The sequence below is a fragment of the Microtus ochrogaster genome, chromosome 4 (assembly GCF_000317375.1).
Source record: "Microtus ochrogaster isolate Prairie Vole_2 chromosome 4, MicOch1.0, whole genome shotgun sequence".
Classification (NCBI taxonomy): Eukaryota; Metazoa; Chordata; class Mammalia; order Rodentia; family Cricetidae; genus Microtus; species Microtus ochrogaster.
In genome coordinates, this window is record NC_022011.1 from 16,854,055 (window position 1) to 16,873,982 (window position 19,928).

Here is a 19,928-nt window from a genome sequence, read left to right on the forward strand (position 1 = left end):
AAAAAACCAAAAAAAAAAAAAAAAAAGAACTATACCCTGGAAATCTGGGGAGTGGTGTGTGGCGTCTCCTCCTGGGGAGTACTATCACACATCACCTTCACACCACATTCTGTCTTCCAGTTGAGGAAATGCCAGCAGAGAGGTTGAGTGACTTGCCCAAAGGAGCACAGCTGAGAAACAAACCTGGTCACTTTGGGTGGTCTCATTTAATACTTCTATTTTCTTTCACCGATTTAAGCTGTTTAATGAAGCCAGGAAGGCACCCAGGAAGAACTGGTGTTCCCCGACTCATAGTGTAGACACTTGAGGGACCTACCATATGCCTATATAGGTGGAATTTCATTTAGGGACTTTATTTGTCCTTGGTGTGGCAAACCCTCCTAAGCCAGGGCATCTGTTCTCCCCAGTCTATAAAAGTTCATTTTGCTGCCATGTCTGTCTGAACCAGGCCTGAATGAAGCTTTACCAACTGCTTCCGATGATGCCAGCTTGGAGGCAGAAGGGCCCTATTTTCTTGCCTTGCACCCCACCTATGCCCTCCTCCCTCCCTTCCTACCTCCCCCCTCCCCCTGCCTTTAGTTGGAGTCTTATTGGAGAGACAAGGATATGAAGCAACCTTAAGCTGTTCAGGATTCAAGTACCAAGACAACAGCGGTGCGTGCAAAAGACGCCATCCTGCCTCCAGAAGCACCAGCCGGACCCGTGGCCCCGCCCACGACCTTACCCCACCCCTCCGAGTGAGATGGTCCCGCCCCTCCCCCCCCCCAAACCAATCCCTCCCACTGTGACTGGAGTTTGTCACCTGGCCCAAGCACCTGCCTTTAATCCCAGCACTTGGGTGACAGAGGCAGGCAAATCTCTAAATTCTAGGCCAACCTTTCTACAGAGTGAGTTCCAGGACAACCAAGGTTACAAAGAGAAACCCTGTCTTGAAAAATCAAAACCCAAACCAAAACCTAAAACAAACAGTAAAACAAAAACCCTTAAAGAGTAAATACGAAGATAAGATTAATGTAAATGACTTAATTTTTTTTCATTACTGGAGATCAAACCCAGGTTCTCAAGCACAACAGGCAAGCACCGTATGTACCACTGAGCGTTGTTCCCAACCGGCTTACTAACATTGTTGCTTTGCACCTGAAGATACTGTCTTGGGGGTGTGCTTGGGCAGTGTTCCTTATCTCCTGGAGACCATGCACAGATAATCTGAGCTTTACTGGCCGAGGGCACCTACAGATGGGGGCTTCCAGTGGACATCACTTTGCTATGTGGACATTAGCACAACCACCCTGACTTGACTTCAGTATGATCCTTTTACTCCTTCTTGGCAGGAGCTGAAAAGGTCCTGAAAAGCTTTGTGTTTGTTGGGTTCTTTGTTCTAAGGGACACACGATTAGCTGTCTTATCAAGGCATGCCATGAACTGCTGGAATCTTTTCCCTTAATATCAGCTGGATTTTCACTGTCCTCTAGCTACTCACTGGCCTTAGACTGCCCACCCACTGTTTTCTATCAGGCTTCTCACTCTGCGTACTCTTGGTCTTATATTTGTATGAATCTTGGTTGTAAGCTGCAAAAACTAATTCTAGCAACTCTAAGCAGAAATGAGTTTGTGGAAGACATTTGTTAGCCCCTGGGGCTGTGGAAGAGCAAGAGAATCATGTCTGGAAGATCTGGCATGGCAGAGACGGCTTCATGAAGACCTCAATGCCTCTGCTAGGTACAGTAACCACAACTGACACCACAGACGGGGGACAGAGAGGCCACCACTGTTTAAAGCAGGGATTACGGGTCTGATAGGAAGCCCTGAGTCGTGTGTCCAGGTCTTGGCTTTAAGGAAGACTGGGTAAGGAAGGTAGAAAGAGGCGTTTTCAGCTTCTTTCAGAAACGTAAGGTCTCTCTCAGCTTGGTTCCACATAGTGAGAAACGAACTCGTCCTGTACGTTGTTCTCTGGCCTCTACACACACTCAGGGGCACCACTGTGAAGATGCACATATGCACACACATACAAATAAATAAATAAACAAACGTAATTTTAAAAATCAAAAATGGAAAGAATTTCAAAATAACAAAACTTGAAGTTCTCCTAATGGGACCCCCGTTTGACTGCACACGTTGACCACAAAGTCTGCCTCTGAACTTGAGGATGGGGTCTCACATGTTTTTGCTATCATCCCACGCCAGTGGGTCAAAAGTGTCCCCATTCAGAGGAGCCCCACTTCAGACCCTTGTTTGCTTACTCTACCATCAATGTGAATTTAAACACTGCTGCGGGGGACCCAGTCCCCTCTTGCACACTGCCTTCCAGGTCACAGGAGAACCTGTAGCAGAACTGAGACCACACACACCCTCCTGTGTTGTAATTGGAGTGGTGGGGCTGCGTCCTCAGCACCCCACTGCCCGCAAGGCTAGCTTATGCCCGAAATAACAACACACAAACTGTATTCATTTAAACACTGCTTGGCCCTTTAGCTCTAGCCCTTACTGGTTAATTCTGATATCCCGATCAACCCATCTCTAGTAATCTGTGAGCACCGGTCTTACCGGGAAGATTCTAGCCTACGTCCATCCTGGGTCGGAGCTTCATCACATGTGTCTAGCCAGGCGAGGGGAGCATGGGTCTCTCTGGAGCGTCTGCTCCTGAGAGGAGAGCTGTCGAGTCTCTGAGCTCACTTCCTCTTCCTCCCAGCATTCTATTCTGTTTACTCCTCCCACCTATGTTTTAAGCTATGAGGCCAAGCAGTTTCTTTTTATTGCTTAACCAATGAAATCAACAGATTGATATATGACACTCCCACATCACTCCTGATCCCCTTTGTCTAGACGATGAGGGGGAATCCAGGACCCTCAGCACCCTCCTCCCAGGCTTGTCCCAATTCTTCGCTGTCGTTCCTTAGTCCATTGAGCTCAGTCGGCCCCACAGATTCCAAGGGAGCCATCTTCTCACTACTTCTGTCAGCAGTACCTGGAGGCAGCATCACCAAAACAGAAACTGTAGGACCTTTCTCTGTATAGAACTTTGTTCTCTGCTTCCTTGACCCTGGCATATCCACCAGGAGCAGGCTGTAGAACTCAGAGTTCCTTTGTATTTTCTTCTTTAATTGGCAATGCTAAAACATCTCATAACCCTTTTTTAACAAATGTGCGTTGAGGGATGGTAGAAAGGTAGCTTAGTGGGTCAGAGAGATTCCAGCATTGCAGGAGTTCCTGCAAGCATCTTGGCAGGCAGGAAAATAAACCACAAAGAGATGAAAACGAGCCAGGTGGTGGTGGCGCACACCTTTAATCTCAGCGCTAGGGAAGCAGAGGCAGGTTGATCTCTGAGTTTGAGGCCAGCCTGGTCTACAGAGCCAGTTCCAGGACAACCAGGGCTGTACAGAGAAACCCTGTCTTGAAAAACCAGAAGGAAAAAAGGTGAGAATGAGAGAACTCAGTTCAGCCCAACTTAGTCAGTGGTCAGGCTGGATCAAATTTCTAGAGAGTCTGATGCCAGGAGGTTTATGGTCCGCACATTTAAACACAATAGAATTTGGAAAAAAGTTTCCAGGCAATAACCATTCCAATTCCAGGTGCACAACAAAGCTAATAATACGCATGACTGCATAGAAATACCTTTACAAAGTAAAGGCCTAGGACCATGGTTCTCAACCTTCCTTCCTAATGCTGTGACCCTTTAATACAGTTCCTCATGTTGTGGTGAACCCCCCATTATAAAATTATTCCATTGCTATTGTAATTTTGCTACTGTTATGAATCATAGTGTAAATATCTGATATTCAACCCCTGTGAAAAGGTTCCCCTTTTTAACAACCCCACACTTAAATGGGTCAAGACCCACAGGTTGAGAACCATTGGCCCAGGATCTGCTGTGGTCTCTGACCGAGATAGTATGAAGGTTATCAGGCTACGTACAGGTAACATCTCTCTAATTATGAGATAAAGATTAAGGTCTAGGGAGAAAGAGTCTGGGATGATCATTCTCAGGGATTTGGGCGAGGTCTGGCTCTGTAGATAGCAAAACCTCACCAGGTTGTTAACGATATCCATTCCCAGCTTCCTGAGTGGAATGCAAGTATTTTACTTCCTCCATTGAGGAGATTCCTCTGTGTGTTTAAGCTTGGACCTCAGCATACAAACAAAAAAAAAAGAGAGAGAGAGAGAGAGAAAAATAAAAAGTAAAATTAAAAAAAAACAAAAAACAAAACAGATGTGGCCAGGCCCTGCTTATAGCCCCAACACTTGGATTTGGGGATAGAAAAGTTGGTGGAACTTACTGGCTGCCTGTCTAGTTCCAGGTTCAGCAGGAAACACTGTATTTTGTTTTTTGTTTTTTTTTTGAGACAGGGTTTCTCTATGTAGCTCTGGCTGTCCTGGAACTCACTTTTTAGACAAGGCTGGCCTTGAACTCACAGAGACCCACCTCCTCTGCTTCCCAGTACCACCTTGGTGGAGAAACACTGTCTTAAAGGCATAAGGCAGAGTGATATAGAGTAGGACTCCAGACACCCTCTCATCCTCTTTTGACTTCTGGGTGCATTCTCTCTGTCTCTGTCTCTGTCTCTGTCTATGTCTCTGTCTCTCTCTCTCTTTCTCTCTTAGACACGCACACACACACACACACACACACACACACACACACACACACACACACTGTGAGCCAAGAGGTTTTTTTGAATTTAAAGCATTTTTCTTGGTGTGGTGGTCAGTGCCGGTGGCTTTCTGGTGGCTGGCTAAGGCGAGAGGGTCATGAATTAGAGGCTAGCCTGGTCTATTAGGTAGGGCAGGAGGTGAGGGGCCAGAAGTTAAAGTGTCCACAATCAGCATTCCCTCCTATTGAACTATGGGGCTTGATTACATATAGGCCGAAGGAGCCCCGACTTTTAGGTGATCGGAAAACTCAGTAATGCTCATGAAACATTATTAAAGTAAGTTAAGGGGAGGAGGCGGAAATCCTCAATAAATAAATAAATTAAGAAAAAAAAAAAAAGAAAAAGGAAAAAAAGAAAAAAAAGAAAAAAAAAAATAAAGTAAGTTAAACAGATCTGTAGTCCAGGTTGACCTTAAACTTTCTGTTCCCCTTGTTCTGCCTTCAGAATGTGCAGGCATATGCCTCCTTTAAGTTAAAAAAAAAAAAAGCTGTCTGAAATCTGGGAGGTTTTGTATGACGGCAAAAATCTTGTGAACTGCTGGGTGATGGTGGCGCACGCCTTTAATCCCAGCACTCGGGAGGCAGAGGCAGGCGGATCTCTGTGAGTTCGAGACCAGCCTGGTCTACAGAGCTAGTTCCAGGACAGGCTCCAAAGCCACAGAGAAACCCTGTCTCAAAAAACAAACAAACAAACAAAAAAATCTTGTGAACTTAGGATTTAAAGAAAAAAAAGTTTCTTTTTCAGGCCAGCAGGATGACTCAGGGGGTAAATGTTCTTGCTGTCCATCTTGACCAGCTGAATTTCTTTTTTTTTAATATTTATTTATTTATTATGTATACAATATTCTGTCTGTATGTATGCCTGCAGGCCAGAAGAGAGCACCAGACCCTATTACAGATGGTTGTGAGCCACCACGTGGTTGCTGAAAATTGAACTCAGGACCTCTAGGAAGAGAGGCAATGCTCTTAACCTCTGAGCCATCTCTCCAGCCCGACCAGCTGAATTTCATCCTTGTGACTCCGGCAAGCTGTCCCGCCCCATATGCACTCTGTGCTGTGTGACTCGCCCCCAATAATAACACATAAGTTTCTAAAAGTTCCTTTTGCTTCTGGCTCCCAGCAACCCTGACTTTGCGGCTTAGCACTGAAGCAGGTGTTGGCCACGGGTGTGGGCGTGGCAGGCTAGTGCAAGGGGGGCCGACACAGGCACTCTTTATCCTGGGCTGAAGTGTTCTTAGCAGGACCCAGCGTTGGGTGCCTCCTCAGAGGACACAAGGACCACGGACATTCTTCCTCCTGTCTTTTGATGGTAACACCCTAAAATCCAGGCCTGGGCAATGAGGTTGATATGACTGTGGGTTTGGGTTTGAAGGAAACAGTGCAAGCTTTCCAGGCCTAGCATGTTTTTATTTTGAAAGATAAAAAAGGAACCCTTTGTCTCTTTGCCTTAGGTGACGTCTTTTCCAGGACGGCTCTGGCGCTTGAGCACAGCCGTATGTAGGACTATGCTAGTTGCTGGGGTTTGTCCGAGGCCAGGCTGCCCACTGATGTGCGCGTGACCCCTCCTCCTACAGTCCTTTCTCACCCCCTGCACCTTCGCTCCACTCTCTTCTCGTCCCCAGATTGAACATGGCTGGAGAGCCCAGGTCTGGCTTTGCCCAAGCAGGCCCGAAGAGGCCACAGGACACGACCATCTTCCGGTGAGTCTACCCTGTCAGCAGGGGGGCTGGTTGTCCATTTGTTTGAGTTTCCCCGAGATGGACAAGGTAATCTAAAGGGTTCCCTAAGTGTGCTGCCCACCCAGCTCCGGCTGCTCGACTCTGTGACTTATTCTTGAGCCTTGGGTTTTGTCTGTTACTGAGGGACCGCATTCTTCCCTGTCAAGTCTACATAACCTGAATCCTCCAGCCTGGAGTCAGGCAGTCCTCCAAGGAGAACCCCTCCTGTGGGGAATCAGAAACTTTTCCCCTAAATATAGACGTCTGGGAACATCTGTCGTCTGAATGACAACTTGTCCTTACCTTGGTATGCCTAGCGTAACTTTTAGGAAAACTTACTTTTTGTTGTTGCTTTAGAATTAAAAAATTATCCAAAGGTCCTGAGTTCAATTCCCAGCAACCACATGGTGGCTCACAACCATCTGTAATGAGGTCTGGTGCCCTCACAGAACATTATATACATAATAAATAAATATTTAAAAAAATTTAAAAAAAATAAAAAATAAAAAAGAATTAAAAAATTATATTTGTTAATTTGCATGTCTGTGTCCATGAGCATGTTTCATGGCTCCGGTGTGGAAGTCCTGCAACTTCAACTTGCAGGAGTTGGTTCCTTTCATCTATTAAATCGTTGCTGGGGAATTAAACTCAGCTGTCAGTGTTGGTGACAAGCACCTTTCCCCACTGGGTCACTCACCCATCCAGTTGTTTCATTTGGTGTGCGTTTATCTGTATTTTTATTTAATTTATATATTTTGTTTATTTGAGATAGGGTTTCTTTGTGTAGTTCTGGCTGTCCTGAAACTCACTCTGTAGACCAGGCTGACCTCAAACTCGGAGATCCACCCAATTCTGCTTCCTGAGTGTTGGGATTAAAGGAGTGTACTATCACCGTGAGTTATTTTATTTAAGACAATATTTTTATTCCTTGGTTTCATACCTTTAGACAATGCATACTGACTATATCCATCCACCACTAACTCCCCTCAGCTTCCCCTAGTGCCCATCCCATCTCTCCCTTCCTCTTACTTATTTAATTTTTAGACAGGATCTCCCTTTTCAGCCGGGGCTGGCCTCAAGCTCACAGAGCTCCTCCTGCCTCTGTCTCTCAAGTGCTGGGATTAAAGATCCTAGTGGTAATGCGTAGAACAAGAATTATCTCCATAATCCATTTACTATATAATCATTGGATAGAGGACATATCAGATATTAAAATAATAAGAACAGGCTGGGCATAGTGGTTCTAGCCTTTAATCCCAGCACTTGGGAGGTAAAGGCAGGTGGCTCTCTGAGTTTGAGGCCAGCCAGAGCTACATAAAAAGACTCGGTCTGGAACAAAACAAAATAAATAAAAAATAAGAAGAAAAGATGGTGAGATGGTTCAGTGGATATAGGTGCTTGCCACCAAGACTGACAACTTGAGTTCGATTCCTGGGATCAAGGACACTAGGCTTCTTTGTTAGAAGGCTCAGAAGCCATCAATTATGCTTATTTATTTTTATTTTTTATTTTTTTAACCTGGCCATTTTGAGGATAGTGGGGTCCTGTACAGTTGGTCAGTTCTTAACACTTTCGTCATTAAATTCCATTGTTTTTCACTCCGACTTCTGGCCTACGAAGCTTGGATCCAATTCTGTTAGCCTGTCAACAGGGACTCAGGCTCCGTTCAGCAGAAGGGCTTCTGGGTATTCAAGATGGTGTGGGGAAAGGAGTGTTTGTTCCTGCTCCAATGCTCCCAAGCGGAGCCCAGGATTGTTTTTTGCCTATAGAGCCTCCTCTCTCTCCCTCTCCCTCTCCGCGAAAGAAAAAAAGAAGGCCAGACCGGTGTCGCAGCACTAAACCCTGCAAGACCCACGTTTGGACGAAGTAGTCTCTCTCACTCTTCAAAAGAAAAAAAAAAAAAAAAAAGTGACTGATAAACTATTACAGTAGCCTGGAAGATATTCAAATTAAAAAAAAAAAAAAAAAAAAAGCTGTTCGTGCATTGGCCGGGAATCGAACCCGGGCCTCCCGCGTGGCAGGCGAGAATTCTACCACTGAACCACCAATGCCGTGTTGTAGGAGGCTGTCCTGCTGGTTGTGATGTTTAGGTGCTGCCATGTTTAGCCGGTGGACCATCGATGTTTCGGAAATTCATTATATGGAGCCATGAATACAACCAACGCTCCTCTAGTCAGACGCACATCGCTAAGGAGGTCTGCACGTCTTTTCTTACGCCAACTCGCTCTTTCTTTTTCCTGCCTGCCGGAATCCGAAGCAGCCCTGGACGTCCTCTACCGCCACCCAGACCTCCAGAAGCCAAGAAGCAGAGGTGGCCGGAAATCTCATCACAGTTCTGGGGACCCCGCAGGCTGAAAGGACAGACCCGCAACTGTCCTTGGTTTGGAGCTCGGAGTCTGCCTTTGAGCGGGGCACGAAGGCGACTTCATCCGGAGGGCGAAGTGTCGTAACTTTAGACCCCCTCCCAGCTGAGCACTCTCACCAGCCTCATCCCGGCAGGACCCAGTGCTTTCTGTGTTCGCACCAGCCCTTCACGTACCGGAACTCACTTGTCTGTACAGATCCTTTATCTCTCCGTGAGAAGAGGGGGTGAGACTGCCCCTATGAGCCTGGTATCTTTTGGAGCTCGCCCTTTTCCATGGCCTGCAGCCAAGGTCAGGTGGCTTAGCAGTAGCCTTAACTTTTCCTGCTGGCCCCCAGTCTGCTGACATACATGCCTGGACTAAAATCTCCAGACCCACACTGAGATCTTGGGCTCTGGCTTAACTTTTCTCTTTCATCCTATGCCGGACTAAGATCCCAAAGATTAGCAGTCCCTGGCTCAGGCAGAAGAGCCTTTGGAGGGCCAGGCTCTAGCTGGACAGCCAGGTGCAGGCGATTGTCCCCTTACTGCCCCTTGCGGAGGGGGGGGGGCAGGGGATAGCAGAGTCCAATTAGAGAGAAGCTGGTTTGTTGTGGTCTCTCCCAAAATGACTTTGGGCAAGACCCTAAGGTGTCTTCTGGTGAAGAATCCTAACTTTCAAAGGAAGAACTGCAAGTGGGGGACAGGAGTTCAAGGTCAGCCTCAGCTACAACAAGGCTGTGTACGACTGATGGAAAGAGGGAAGGAAGAAAGGAAGGAGGGAGGGAGGGAAGGAAAGAAGGAAGGGAGGGAGGGAGGTAGAGAGGTAGAGAGGGAGGGAGGGAGAGAGGCAGAGAGGGAGGGAGGGAGGTAGGGAGGGAGGGAGGGCATTCTTGCTCTCCCAAGTTGATCTGAGGGCCAGGCAGACTCTGGTTTCCCCTCCTCATTTGTAACCACAGCAGAGGTGACTATGGATGGAATACTGTGAGTCAGATAAGTCACACTCAACTAGTTAGTGTGTGTGTGGGTCTTGTCAGCGGTGTTCTGGGAAAGGGGGGTGGTGGAACAGGTTGACTTCACTGCTCCCTCCTCTCCTGTCTCTTCAGGGTGGGTAATAGCAAGAAGATCCCTCTACTCATCAACCAGGTGTCTTAGGACTCACCTAAGTCCGAGGGTCAAGAACACCTACAGCCCTTACAAAGCCTGCAGGGATAGCTGCCTGCCCCTGGGGCAGAGAAAGTGTGAGTGAGGGGCCCTGGCCTCACGGTCAGTGATAGGGAGGAATGGAGTGGCCTGGACTGTAGTGAGGGAAGGCTGGCATGCCCTGGCCATCTGTATTTGTGCTCTGTTCCTGTGGACATCAACCCTGCCCCTCCCCCCCCACCCCCTTAGCAGCCCAGACTGAGGAGCTGGATTCCATCAGGAGGGAGCTGAGCAAGATCAAAGCCCAGGTGGACAGCCTGTTGAAGAGTCTGGAGTCCATGGAGGAGCAGAGGGCTCAGCATACAGATCAGGTACTCAAGAGGGTGCCCAGGCCACACTCTCAGTGGGTCCCAGTTTTTCCTGTTCACTGGGGGTTCTATCTGTGGCTTTCTCCTACTGTTGTTTTGGTCGTTTTTGCTCTTTTATTCTTCTGGCTTTTTGAGGGGCCCACCACCCAGCTCCCAAATAAATCACACATGGAGGCTTATTCTTAGTTATGAACGCCCAGCCTAAGCTTGGCTTGTTTCTTGCCAGTTTTTCTTAAATTACCCCAACTACCTTTATGCCTCTGGGCTTTTATCTTTCTTACTTCTGCATATCTTTCCTTCTCATTCCGTGGCTAGTTGGGTGGCTATCTCCCCTGGTTCTCTTGTTCCTTTGTTTCTCTTTTCATACTCTTCTGCCTGCCAGCCCTGCCTATCCTTGTTCCTGCCTTGCTCCTGGTCATTCAGCTCTTTATTAGGACCATCAGGTGTTTTAGACAGGCAAAGAATCACAGCTTCACAGAGTTAAACAAATGTAGCATAAACAAAAGTAACACAGCTTAAAATCATATTGCCCAACACACGATAGGCCACCTTTGCCAGTATTGACTCTGGCTGTTCCACGCCAGAGGGACCTCTGTGACATCTAATGTTGTCTGGAGTCAGCTGGGACTTCCAATCATTTCTCAGAACAGGACCAAAGGGGAGTGGGAACAGGTGTCCTGGAAGCAGGGCTCCTCACGCACAAACACCGAGCCCAGCAGGTGTTCAGGGCTCCCAAGATGCTGCTCAGGAGAAAGCATAGACGGGGCAACACTGAGTGGTCTGCTCTCCTCCACCCTACTTGTGTTTGGGTTCTTGTGGCCACTCTGTGAGCAAAGGCAGGGCACTCTGGTTTGTGTAGGAACCGGTAGTCGTAGGGTCCAGGCAGGCTTACGACCTCTACCCAAGAGCAATGCCTGGGACAGCCACGTTCTGCCGGCCACCACCCCTTGTTTTTTGACTTGGGGTTTGATTAGCCCAGATATATCAGGGGCTACGGCCAGGCATTTGGACACTTAAGTTAGTCAGTCCTAGTTGAAATATCATCTTCTGGAAAGGAAGCTAAGCTTTGTAGATTCTAAAGATGTTTCATATCTCAAGCCCCCCTCGTAAGCTTGTTACAATTTGAATTTCTGCCTCTTTTCTGGCCTCATGCCATTGGTTGCCTCTGGTTCTTGGGATTGCACAGTACCATGCTGCCCAGGGAGGCCATGTCATGCTAATGTTCCTAGATTGAGACAATCCAAATCTGAACTGGTAACGAACGGTCCTTTGTGCAGCAGTAAAGGGCCTAAGTTTTCTCTGCCCTCCGTATCTTCCTGTCATTCATGCCCCACACCGCTTCCCAAGTCTGTTCAGCAATATCAGGGTTGGTAGTGGTGAATTCCCTCATGAGCCCCGGCCTAACCCAGGCTGGATGGGCTCAGAAGAGTGCTTGCTGCTGCCTAGGGCCTAAGTCACAACTGCCCCGGAAAAAGAATGGGCTACAGGAAAATGCTTGCTCTGCCTGCTGGTTCTGGGTTTCCAGGCTTCAGTGGTAGCGGGTCTGCTTAGCATGGACAATCTCCAGTACCTCTTCCATCCCCACAAAGAATCTAGGCTAAGGTCCCAGGACATAGGGGTAGGAGGGAAGTTGGGGGTACTAGATTTTAGCTGGTCGTTCCTAAACTCTACCTCCCACCCTCTAAGCCAGCCCCTCCTATTAATTCCACAGGTGAAGACTCAAGCATCGGACCAGGATAGCCAGGAGGTGGGGACCCTTCCAGGCTCCACTGTTACTTCTTGGGTGGCTTGATTCCTTGCCTTGTTTTTGGAAGTCCCTGGTCACACCCGTGCAACCTAAAGTAACCTTTCTGGAGCTAGGGCAATGCAAGTAGAAGCATGGTTCAGCCAGTCCACCCAGGAAACCTCCTGGTAGTTGTGGGCTTAACTTTGAGGTCTTTTCCAGGAGTCCAGGGTGGGTGGGTGGGGGGGGTCCTCACAACTAGCAGTATCTCACCATCTTCACTGAATTATGGCCTTGCAGGAGGCACCTAACAGGGCCCTGAGCCCCCACTGAATGCAGACTGCCTCTAGTTTCCTCCTTCCCCATGCACCACTAAACCTGGTGGTGTGGCACACTTTTCTGCAGCCACAGTAGTGAAACACACTTGTGTCCCTATAATGACATTGAGCTGTGAGGTTGTGTGTGCCCCTCTAACCAGCCCCTTTTGGTTAAACTCACCACCATGTACCCTACAAAGCCATCCTTTAAAACAGGTAGATAACTTTTGTTTGTTTTTCGAGACAGGGTTTCTCTGTAGCTTTGGAGCCTGTCCTAGAACTAGCTCTGTAGACCAGGCTGGTCTCAAACTCACAGAGATCCACCTGCCTCTGCCTCCCGAGTGCTGGGATTAAAGGCTTGGTAGATAACTTTTATGTCTTGTTTTTATATTGATTTGCACTGTTATAACACTAACTTCACCTGTAATCCCAGCACTCGGGAGGCAGAGGCAGGCGGCTCTCTGGGAGTTCGAGGCCAGCCTGGTCTACCAAGGGAGTTCCAGGACAGGCTCCAAAGCTACAGAGAAACCCTGTCTCGAAAAAAAAAAAAAAAAAAAAAAAAAAAAAACAAAACAACACTAACTTCAGATCTACTCTAGAGTCATGTCAAAAAGGAAAAAAAAAGTGTATTTCTTCCTCCTGGTCAAGGGTTCTTCCGTGGTCCATATAAGTAGCTGAGCAGGCCCCTAGGATACCTAAACTTAATAGAGGTCTCACACAGCTTTCAAGTAAAGATCAGGAACCCTACACTCCTAGCCAGTGAGGCCAGCTCTGCCTTAAGAAATAGCCAAGCTGTAGTGGTGCCAGTATTTAGGAGCTCTTCCCCTTGGTAGGTCGTTGCTGCCCTGAGCCAACACCGGACAGGAGACATCAGGTAATGAAGACAAGCTAGGACTCCACTTGTTTTTTTGTTTGCAACAAAAACGATTTCTCTGTCTGCCCTAGAACGCAGAGATCCACCTGCCTCAGCCTCCCCAGTGCTGGGTTTAAAGGTCTGTGCCATCACACCGGGCAGGGCCCTACTTCTGCAAAGCTATGGAAGCCTCTGGTTCTGCTCTTCTACTGGCCAAAGAAGGGGGACCAGGGCTTCCTTCCAGAGCATAGTCCTTCCCAGTTATCCAACTCCTAGACATGCATCTGTGCTTTGGCAAACCAAAGGAGAGGGAGGATAGGTGTGCACCCAGCCTTCCGAGGCCATTTAACTCTCCCGTCCTTTTGTCAAGATAGGGTTTCTGTGTAGCCCCGGCTGTCCCGGCATCTCCTCGCTGCAGATACTGCTCCTGGAGCAGGCAGTTTCTCCACTAAAGCACACTACTCCTTCTTACTTACTTACAGTGAACTAGCAAAAGGGAAAATTATAGGCAGTACTGATTCAAGCCATAGACAACACAGACTCAACACAGGCCCAGTTCAAAACAGCATTATTGCTAACTCTAGTACCACGAAAAACAATCACAAGATGTATCTTCAGATATAAAAGTTTTTATGTTTAGTTCGGATAGTGAGAAGACCCCTTGTTCATCCTCTCAAAAGATGTTTATCATAGACTGGAGCCAATGGCTGATCTGTACAGGGTCCATTCCTTGGAGGACCACACCCCCAGTCTCATTTACCAGGTAATCTAATCCAGTTTAAGTCGTTTCCAATTTGGGAGTAAGGCTTTCATGTTTTTGTTTTTTTTCCAACTGGATAGCGGCCGCAACGGCCCTTTAAACCGTTCCAACGCTGCTATCCAGTGCTTCAGTTCTGTGCGCGCTACCTCCGCTCTCATTTCTCTGCTCAGCCAAGCCAGGCGACCAAGAGCGCCGGAAGAGAAGGGCGACAGCAGTTGTCAGCATTCTTGTTGCTCAGGTTTTCCAATCAGGACGGGGCGGCGGCGCTCCTCCGGCGGGCAGCCCGCACCAAGCACTGCTGTAGCACTGGATAGAGGCGCTGACAGCCTTCTAGGCCCAGGCGCACTGCGTCTGTCCAACTCTCAGTCTGGCCGCCTTCCCCGCTGCCCAGCAACCCGGCCACCTGGTTGAGCACCGGCATGAGCGCCACCGTGAGGCCGGCGGCAGAGTGCTCCTCCTCGAGGCGCGTGGGGTCCAGCAGCCAAGTGGGCGAGGGTCCCGGCGTGAGGCTCAGGCCACAGCCCACCACCAGATCGTACATCTCCACTCCCGCGTCGGCCAGGGCGAGCGCGGCGGCCGTGAGCGCCGCGGCCAGGGCAGAGCCGCCGTCCTCCAGCAGCAGCGCGGACACCTCGAGCTGGGCGCGAGGGTAGCGCCCCAGGCGCACCGCGGGCTCCAGAGCCTCCTGCAGCGCCAGACCCAACTCGCGCTCCTCGCCGCCGCCCTGGGGCGCGCGACGCCGGCGACCGGAGAAGGGTGCGCGGCGGAAGTCACAGAGCAGGCGGCCACGGAGGGCGGCCGGAGCCTCGCCGCCCGCTCCCGCAGGGCCACCGCCGCGCTCGCCGCCCTCGGCCTGGCGCGGGCCCGACACGGCGCACAGCACCTTGGTGCCTCCCGCCTCCAGGTAGGCCGAGCCTTTGGCCTGGCTCAGCAGCCCGGCGCGCGCGTACACAGGTCGTAGCCGCGTCGGGTCGCGGGCAGCGGGCGTCTCGTCTTCGTCGGCCGCGTACAGCTGTGGCGGCTGGGACTCCTCCGGTCCGCGGATGCGGCGGTGGTCTCCCGGCATGGCGACTACCGGCGCACGAGCCACTTCCGCCGGCCGGGCCACCTTGCGCACCGGTTCTTCCGCCTACTTAAACATGCGCGCCGGCGCGAAGCCTATCGGGAGCGCTCCTGTGGCCGCCCCGCCACTTAGCGGCGTGGAGGAAGTACAGCTGGGCTTGACCCGCGCTGGGACCTGGGCTGGGCTTGGCTTTTATGGATCTAACCTGTTAAGGCTATTCCTTGAATTTTGCTTTCAGAATGCTTTACATAAACTTGCCCAAGTTAGGGACTTTTTGTTCACTCCTGTACTCAGTCCCCCGGCTGGCTTCAACACTTGTTTAATAAATCGATGGAACGAACTCTCCCTACACTGGATATATAGACACATGTATAAAATACATAAATGTATTAATGCATATAAAGATATATAGATAGCTAGATACATATATGAATATATATACACATATGTATTTATATATACATATATAATATTTCTAACACTGAGGAACTGCATAAGTAGGCAGTATCTACTACTGCTTCTAGACACTGCTGTTTATAGACTCAAATTGCATTTTAGGGCCAGGCCAAGGTCTTGAACCTAACTAGGTAAGAACCAGGGACAGGACAGTTATTGAGAGACACCTCCATGCTTATATTTCCTGTATTAGTTGTCTGACCTCATATCAGCATCTTCAAAGGGAAGCAGAGAAGGGACATACATGGCCCAAGGCAGAGATTATCCCAAGAGACTGAGAAAGGTGCTTCTCCACTTAAGTAATTCAGTGGAAATTTTCCCCTCAATTTCAGCCCATCCATCCATTTTGCCTCTGGCTCTGCTATCCTAGGGGCCACCCCTAAAGTTCAGGGGTCTAGGAATGTATTCTGTGAGAACTCAATCCGGAACAAGCTGGAACCGCAGCCTGCATTCTGCAGATACACAGGGAGCTAGGGTCCACCTCAGGAGAGAAAGTAGAATGCCTGCATCAAGTATTGCACATGGTCCTTTTTATTTTCTGCAGCAAAAAGGCTTCCTGCCTGCAGACCTGGAAGCCTCAGGTAGTCAGGCTCTAGACATGATCGTGACGATGTTAAATAGCATTCCTGGGGTAGTGATTCTACATAGATGTTGCCGACATTTATGGCTCAGAGCAATAACGGAAAGGGGCGATGAATCACGGGACAGTTCCGGGTATGTTCCAGTTACTGCTGGATTAGGACGGATGGGTGACTAAAAGGTCCCCAAACTCAAATGTCTTCTTGGCAGGAGGGCTTCTGGGTGGACTCCCGCATTCTGACACATCTGGTTGACGGGTAAACGCTTCCGGGTGAGGGCTTCCTTCCCATCAGTTCTTCACATCTCCCAGGCGGAGCTGGGCAAAGGAAGTGGCCAGCTGCAATGCTTCCTGAAGGCAGCCCACGTTTTTGCCTGTGGCCTGGGCAGACATATCCTTGCCACCACCTTTACCATCCATCAGGACTGAGACCTGCTGTACCCACTCGCTGGCTTTTAGGCCCCGGTTGGCTGCATTCTAGAAGACAGGAAGGGGAAATGGCAGTCAGAATAGGAGATGGGATTGAGGTGGGGAAGAGAGGAACAGCACAAGGAGGGGGCCCATCAACACCCATTCATACTGAGGCTACCAGAGGCCTAGTCTGCTCTACAGGGGAGCAGCTATGGCCACTGTCAAGGTGAACAAAAAGCAATGCCAGGCGTTAGCTAGTAGTTACTACATCTACCAGCAAGAAGGTCTGGAGTAAAAAGTACTGAAGGAAATGACAAATGGAAGAATAAGATCAGTAGTTTCTCATTAGGGGTGCGAGCGAGCATGCACGAGCACGCACGCGCGTGCACACACACAGGCTTGGCAAATATGACCAAGAGCCCCTCTCTGACTTAGCTTCAGACAGTGCTTCCCTCTGCCTCCTGAGCGCTGGGATTAAAGGCATGCACCATCACTGCATGGCTGCAGGTTTTTAAAGTGAGGCCATAAGAAGTTCTGACCTGGGGAACCTGGCACAAGCACGTGATCTTGCCAGCCTCGTTGTCCACTGTGAACAGCATTGCAGATGTCTGAGGAGAGTGTGTCTTGAAAAGCTTCAAAGCTTCATTCAGGGCCTGAGGGAGAGAACTTCCTGTCAGGTCATGGCACCGGGGCAGGGAGCCCTACTTTATGGGAGTCTGTGGAACACAGCCCTCAGAGCAACACCCCATTTCCTTTGAAGAGCACATGCTGTCCCCAGGAGCCCATGCAGACCAGAGGCAGGACCCTGCCCAAACTCTCCCCTAGGGAGCTCCTCCTTCCTCAGGCTACCAGATCTTTTCATGGCTCTGCCTAACTTCAGTACTGAGCAGTGGGCCTCAGAGACACCAGTGGTCTGACTGGGAGGGAAAACACAAACAGCTGACAGGTAGGGCAGCCCTGGCCCTAGCCCCTGCTTGCCTTGGCTGAGGCCCCGCTCTCCATCTCCAGGATGACCAGGGGCTGGTTGGGGTTGCTGTCAATCAGCTGCTTTGTCTTCTCTAACACCTATAAGACCAGGAGAGAGGCTTAGGCCAAGAGCCCAGACTGGAAACCACGTGAGCCCTGCTCAGGAAAACCTTTGGGCTCTCTTCCAGCTGCCAACAGTGCCAAGACTTACTCGCTTCTGGACATCGGCTTTGCTGGCACGGTCTAGGTCATCCATGACCTTCTTCAGGGATTTCAAAGTCTCTCGTTGCTCATCTTTCTGCCACTGGGGCATGACTGCAGTAGCCAAGGCCTGGAACCACAACACAAGTCTGTCCAGGTCTGGGCTACTAAGAAGTAGGGTGAAATTCCAGCCCATTCGACCCCACCCTCCTGTCTTTTTTTTTTTTTTTTTGGTTTTTCGAGACAGTGGTTTTGGAGCCTGTCCACCCTCCTGTCTTTGAACTAAAGTTTTTCTTGGCCAGTGTCTGAGAAAACAGAGAACCACAAAGATATCTGTTGACTTTAAGACTTGTCCCTCTAGCCAGGCAGTGGTGGCACACACCTTTAATCTCAGCACTCGGAGGCAGAGGCAGGTGGATCTCTGTGAGTTCGAGGCCAGCCTGGTCTAGAGAACGAGTTCCAAGCCTCCAAAACTACACAGAGAAACCCTGTCTCAAAAAGACAAAAGCAACAACAAAACACTAGTCACTCTATCAATGTAGTAGTCATCACAGCGGGGCTGGAGAGAGAGTGGCATTATAAGGAGGGCTGACTTCTCAAGTTGAGCCCTGGCCCTTACCAGGCTATAAACATAGCCTGCAGAGACCAGAAATAGGAGCCACTGTCTACAAACAGTTCAAGGGCAGTGGTGACATCCTTTCTCAAACAACAACACAAACCCCGACACCCCACTTCCCCCACCCAGCATGTGGCTCATGTTTGCAGAGATGAGAAGGCCAGAGGACAGCTACAAATCTAAGGCTAGCCTAAGCCTAGTGTGTACGAGGCTAGTCTGGGCTACAGTGTAAGACTCTGGCTCAAAAAAGTACAAGTGAAAGAAGAGAAAGCTCAAGCACAGCGATGGTCTTACTTCTCAGGTCTGATAAGGAATGAACAGACCCTGAGCAGAGGGTGCCCATCCCTACCTCACCAAAGTCGGCAATCTCCCTCTGCACGTCCTTGTTGGGTGCAGTCTGGGCCTTCACTTTGGCTTCCAAGTCAGAGAGAGATTTCTTCAAGCTCTCGGCCTTCCTGAGGGCCTAGGAGAACAATCAGAGATGAAGACACCAGGGGTTTCTTTCCTTCAGAAAGCAAGTGTTCCGGCCACACACCCCTAGCCAGCAAAGGCTGCACTGTAACTCAGGTTGAAGGGTAACCAGGCACTCATGAGCTGGAAGCCATTTCACATAGGCAGCAGGAGAACTCTGACTTGCCCTCCCACACATGGCTGTGCTGGGAGGAAGACGCAGAGTTTATGTGTTCTGCCTTCCATGATGCTATCTGTTTTGGCAAATTTCTATTATGATTTTGTATGTGATGAGCGTGTGAGCACACGGTCCATGTGTGGAGTCAGTTCTCTACACTTTACGTGGGTCATTGGCAACAAACTCAGGCTGTCCTCTGTGGCAAGCGCCATAACGTACTGAGCCCAAGATGTAAAAGATTAAACAGCTGGAAATCCTGTGCGGGGAGGGTGGGGGGGGGGATAGCTGTCACCTGATGGGCAGGGCCCACATGGCCTGACCTCACTCACCTTCTGGGCTTCAGCACCCGTGACAGCAACAATCCTCCGGATACCCTTGGCAATAGCTTCTTCAGTCACTATCACAAATGCTCCTGCGTGACTCGAATTCCGGAGATGCCTGAAAGGCAGACCATAAAGGCTGTGAAGAGGAGGGTGTCTGGAGCCTGGGTGAGATGCCTCCTCACTGTGCGTAATGCAATCTTTTTTCACAGGAGGGAAAGGCCTTTTTTTCTTTTTTTGGAGACAGGATCTCACTGTGAAACCCTGGCTGGCCTCAAACTCAGAGATCCGCCTGTCTCTGTTTCACAAGACACTCACCACCACACCCCAGCGGCCTTCACTCTGAGGGGACGTTAGCGGCACAGGCCAGAAGCAAAGGCAAGTGAAGGAGCAGAAGGGAAACAAAGTTGGGCTGAGCCAGAAGCCAGGGCTTCAGAATGTTCAGCCTGAGGCTCAGTTTCCCCAAGTATCAAGGGACAGGTCTCAGGTCTCCCTCACAAGGCTGCTATGAAAACCAAGTCAGACAACATCAAAATGCTGACGTTCTTAATATCCAACCCAAATACTGTTAGGAGCTACACATGACATTTTGATCTTTTGGTACAACATGGAATATATTTTAATATATGTAAAAATGCTCATTGGTTGAGAATATTGGAGGATTACTTTTAAAAATCTTTTTTTAAAAAATATTTATTTATTTATTTATTTATTATGTATACAATATCCTGTCTATGTGTATGTCTGCAGGCCAGAAGAGGGCACCAGACCTCATTACAGATGGTTGTGAGCCACCATGTGGTTGCTGGGAATTGAACT

At 49.4% G+C, this 19,928-nt stretch overlaps 3 protein-coding genes and 1 non-coding gene across 5 annotated transcripts in view; 1 reads left to right on the plus strand and 3 right to left on the minus strand.

Moving 5' to 3' along the window:
• Nucleotides 1–8,346: 8,346 nt before the first annotated feature.
• Nucleotides 8,347–8,417, minus strand: Trnag-gcc. Its single transcript has one exon. It is a non-coding gene; the product is annotated as a tRNA-Gly (tRNA).
• Nucleotides 8,353–12,162, plus strand: LOC113455950 (heterogeneous nuclear ribonucleoproteins C1/C2-like). 2 transcript variants are annotated; one of them, XM_026778722.1, is made up of 4 exons: nucleotides 8,353–9,020; nucleotides 9,814–9,948; nucleotides 10,100–10,221; nucleotides 11,930–12,162. In XM_026778722.1, exons 1-4 carry the CDS (start codon nucleotides 9,005–9,007, stop codon nucleotides 12,008–12,010), a joined length of 354 nt encoding a protein of 117 aa, XP_026634523.1. In that variant the 5' UTR covers nucleotides 8,353–9,004; the 3' UTR covers nucleotides 12,011–12,162. The 2 variants fall into 2 exon arrangements, with proteins under 2 accessions (XP_026634523.1, XP_026634524.1); XM_026778723.1 differs by having other exon boundaries at nucleotides 10,103–10,221.
• A 697-nt stretch (nucleotides 12,163–12,859) lies between these two features.
• On the minus strand, nucleotides 12,860–15,302 carry Exosc6 (exosome component 6). Its single transcript, XM_005345663.3, has one exon. The coding sequence runs from the start codon at nucleotides 14,935–14,937 to the stop codon at nucleotides 14,119–14,121; it is 819 nt and encodes a 272-aa protein (XP_005345720.1). The 5' UTR covers nucleotides 14,938–15,302; the 3' UTR covers nucleotides 12,860–14,118.
• Nucleotides 15,303–15,898: 596 nt separating this feature from the next.
• Aars (alanyl-tRNA synthetase) overlaps nucleotides 15,899–19,928 on the minus strand; it is a 24,257-nt gene continuing 20,227 nt past the window's right edge. Inside the window, exons 16-21 of the mRNA XM_013354746.1 lie at nucleotides 19,119–19,227; nucleotides 18,511–18,624; nucleotides 17,556–17,675; nucleotides 17,357–17,443; nucleotides 16,918–17,031; nucleotides 15,899–16,444 (exon numbers count right to left, since the gene is read on the minus strand). Of these exons, the coding sequence (XP_013210200.1) occupies nucleotides 16,259–16,444; nucleotides 16,918–17,031; nucleotides 17,357–17,443; nucleotides 17,556–17,675; nucleotides 18,511–18,624; nucleotides 19,119–19,227 (730 nt within the window). The 3' untranslated portion in view covers nucleotides 15,899–16,258. The remainder of the gene's footprint in view (nucleotides 16,445–16,917; nucleotides 17,032–17,356; nucleotides 17,444–17,555; nucleotides 17,676–18,510; nucleotides 18,625–19,118; nucleotides 19,228–19,928) is intronic.